General features: G+C 54.6%; 1 protein-coding gene across 1 annotated transcript in view; it reads left to right on the top strand.

Moving 5' to 3' along the window:
- Positions 1–1,798, top strand: part of SLC35F6 (solute carrier family 35 member F6) — an 11,998-nt gene that overhangs the window by 7,689 nt on the left and 2,511 nt on the right. Inside the window, exons 4-5 of the mRNA XM_057387955.1 lie at positions 259–369; positions 1,420–1,795. Coding sequence (XP_057243938.1) covers positions 259–369; positions 1,420–1,795 — 487 coding nt within the window. The remainder of the gene's footprint in view (positions 1–258; positions 370–1,419; positions 1,796–1,798) is intronic.

Raw genomic sequence — 1,798 nt, 5'->3', positions numbered from 1 at the left:
TTTTTCTTTTCCTCTTTTCCTCTATTTTCCCTGTTCCTCTTTTCCTCTTTTCCTCTGTTTTCCCTGTTCCTTTTTTCATCCTCTTCCTCTATTTTCTCTATTCCTCTTTTCCTCCTCTTCCTCTATTTTCCCTGTTCCCTTTTTCTCTCTTTTCCCTGTTCCTCTTTTCCTCCTCTTCCTTTATTTTCCCCCCAATTTCTCCTCTTTTCCCTGTTTTCCTGCCTTTTCCCCATTTTCCCCTTTTCCCGGTTTTCCCAGGTGACCTGCTGATCCTGCTGGCCCAGGCCATTGTGTCCATCCAGATGGTGCTGGAGGAGAAATTCATCTTCAGCCACGACGTCCACCCGCTGCGCGCCGTGGGCACCGAAGGTGCGCCATTCCCGGGATTCCTGGAATTCCCACCATTCCCAAACCCTGGGAATAATGGGAATTACCGGGACAGGAATTACGGGAGCGGGAATTACGGGAATGGGAATTATGGGAGCGGCAATTACGGGGCAGGAATTACGGGGATGGGAAATACGGGGATGGGAATTACGGGGCGGGAATTATGGGGCGGGAATTACGGGAACGGGAATTACGGGGTGGGAATTACAGGAGCGGGAATTACGGGGCGGGAATTACAGGAACGGGAATTACAGGAGCAGGAATTATGGGAGCGGGAATTATGGGGGCAGGAATTATGGGGCAGGAATTACAGGGGCAGGAATTACAGGAATGGGAATTACAGGGGTGGGAATCACAAGAATGGGAATTACGGGAACGGGAATAACAGGGACGGGAATTATGGGAACGGGAATTACGGGGATGGAAATTACAGGGATGGGAATTACGGGGGCGGGAATTACGGGACAGGAATTATGGGAACGGGAATTACGGGAACGGGAATTATGGAAAGGGAATTGCAGGAATTACGAGGGTGGGAATTACAGGAACAGGAATTATGGGGCGGGACTTATGGGAATGGGAATTACGGGGCGGGAATTACGGGGCGGGAATTGTGGGGGCGGGAATTACGGGAACAGGAATTATTGGGTGGGAATTATGGGGGCGGGAATTATGGGAACGGGAATTGTGGGAACGGGAATTCCGGGGGCAGGAATTACGGGGGAAGGAATTACCGGAACGGGATTTACGGGAACGGGAAATACGGGGCGGGAATTACAAGAATGGGAATTATGGAGTGGGAATTATGGTGTGGGAATTATGGGGCAGGAATTACTGGGGTGGGAATTACGGGAATGGGAATTACAGGAACGGGAATTACGGGGACGGGAATTACAGGAGTGGGAATTACGGGAACGGGAATTACAGAATGGGAATTACAGAACGGGAATTAAGGAACAGGAATTAAGGAACGGGAATTACAGAACGGGAAGTGTTGATCCATGCAGAACACATCCCGTTTTTCCCCTCCAGGTCTGTTCGGTTTCACCATCCTGGCGCTGCTGCTGGTGCCGCTGTCGTTCATCCCCGCGGGGCAGCTGAGCGGGAACCCGCGTGGGCTCCTGGAGGATCCGTCCGACGCCCTGTGCCAGCTGCGGCAGCGCCCGCTGATCCTGGCGGCTCTGCTGGCCAACGTGGGCAGCATCTCCTTCTTCAACTTCTCGGGGGTCAGCGTGACCAAGGAGCTGAGCGCCACGACGCGCACGGTGCTGGACAGCCTGCGGACGCTGCTGGTGTGGGCGGTCAGCCTGGCGCTGCGCTGGGAGCGCTTCCACGCCCTGCAGCTGCCGGGATTCGCGCTGCTGCTGGCCGGAGCCGCGCTCTACAACGGGCTGCACCGCGCCCTGCTGCC

This window comes from Malurus melanocephalus, unplaced genomic scaffold (assembly GCF_030028575.1).
Source record: "Malurus melanocephalus ecotype Western Australia unplaced genomic scaffold, MMel_1.1 scaffold_1455, whole genome shotgun sequence".
Lineage (NCBI taxonomy): Eukaryota > Metazoa > Chordata > Aves > Passeriformes > Maluridae > Malurus > Malurus melanocephalus.
This window is presented reverse-complemented; position numbering and strand designations above follow the sequence as displayed.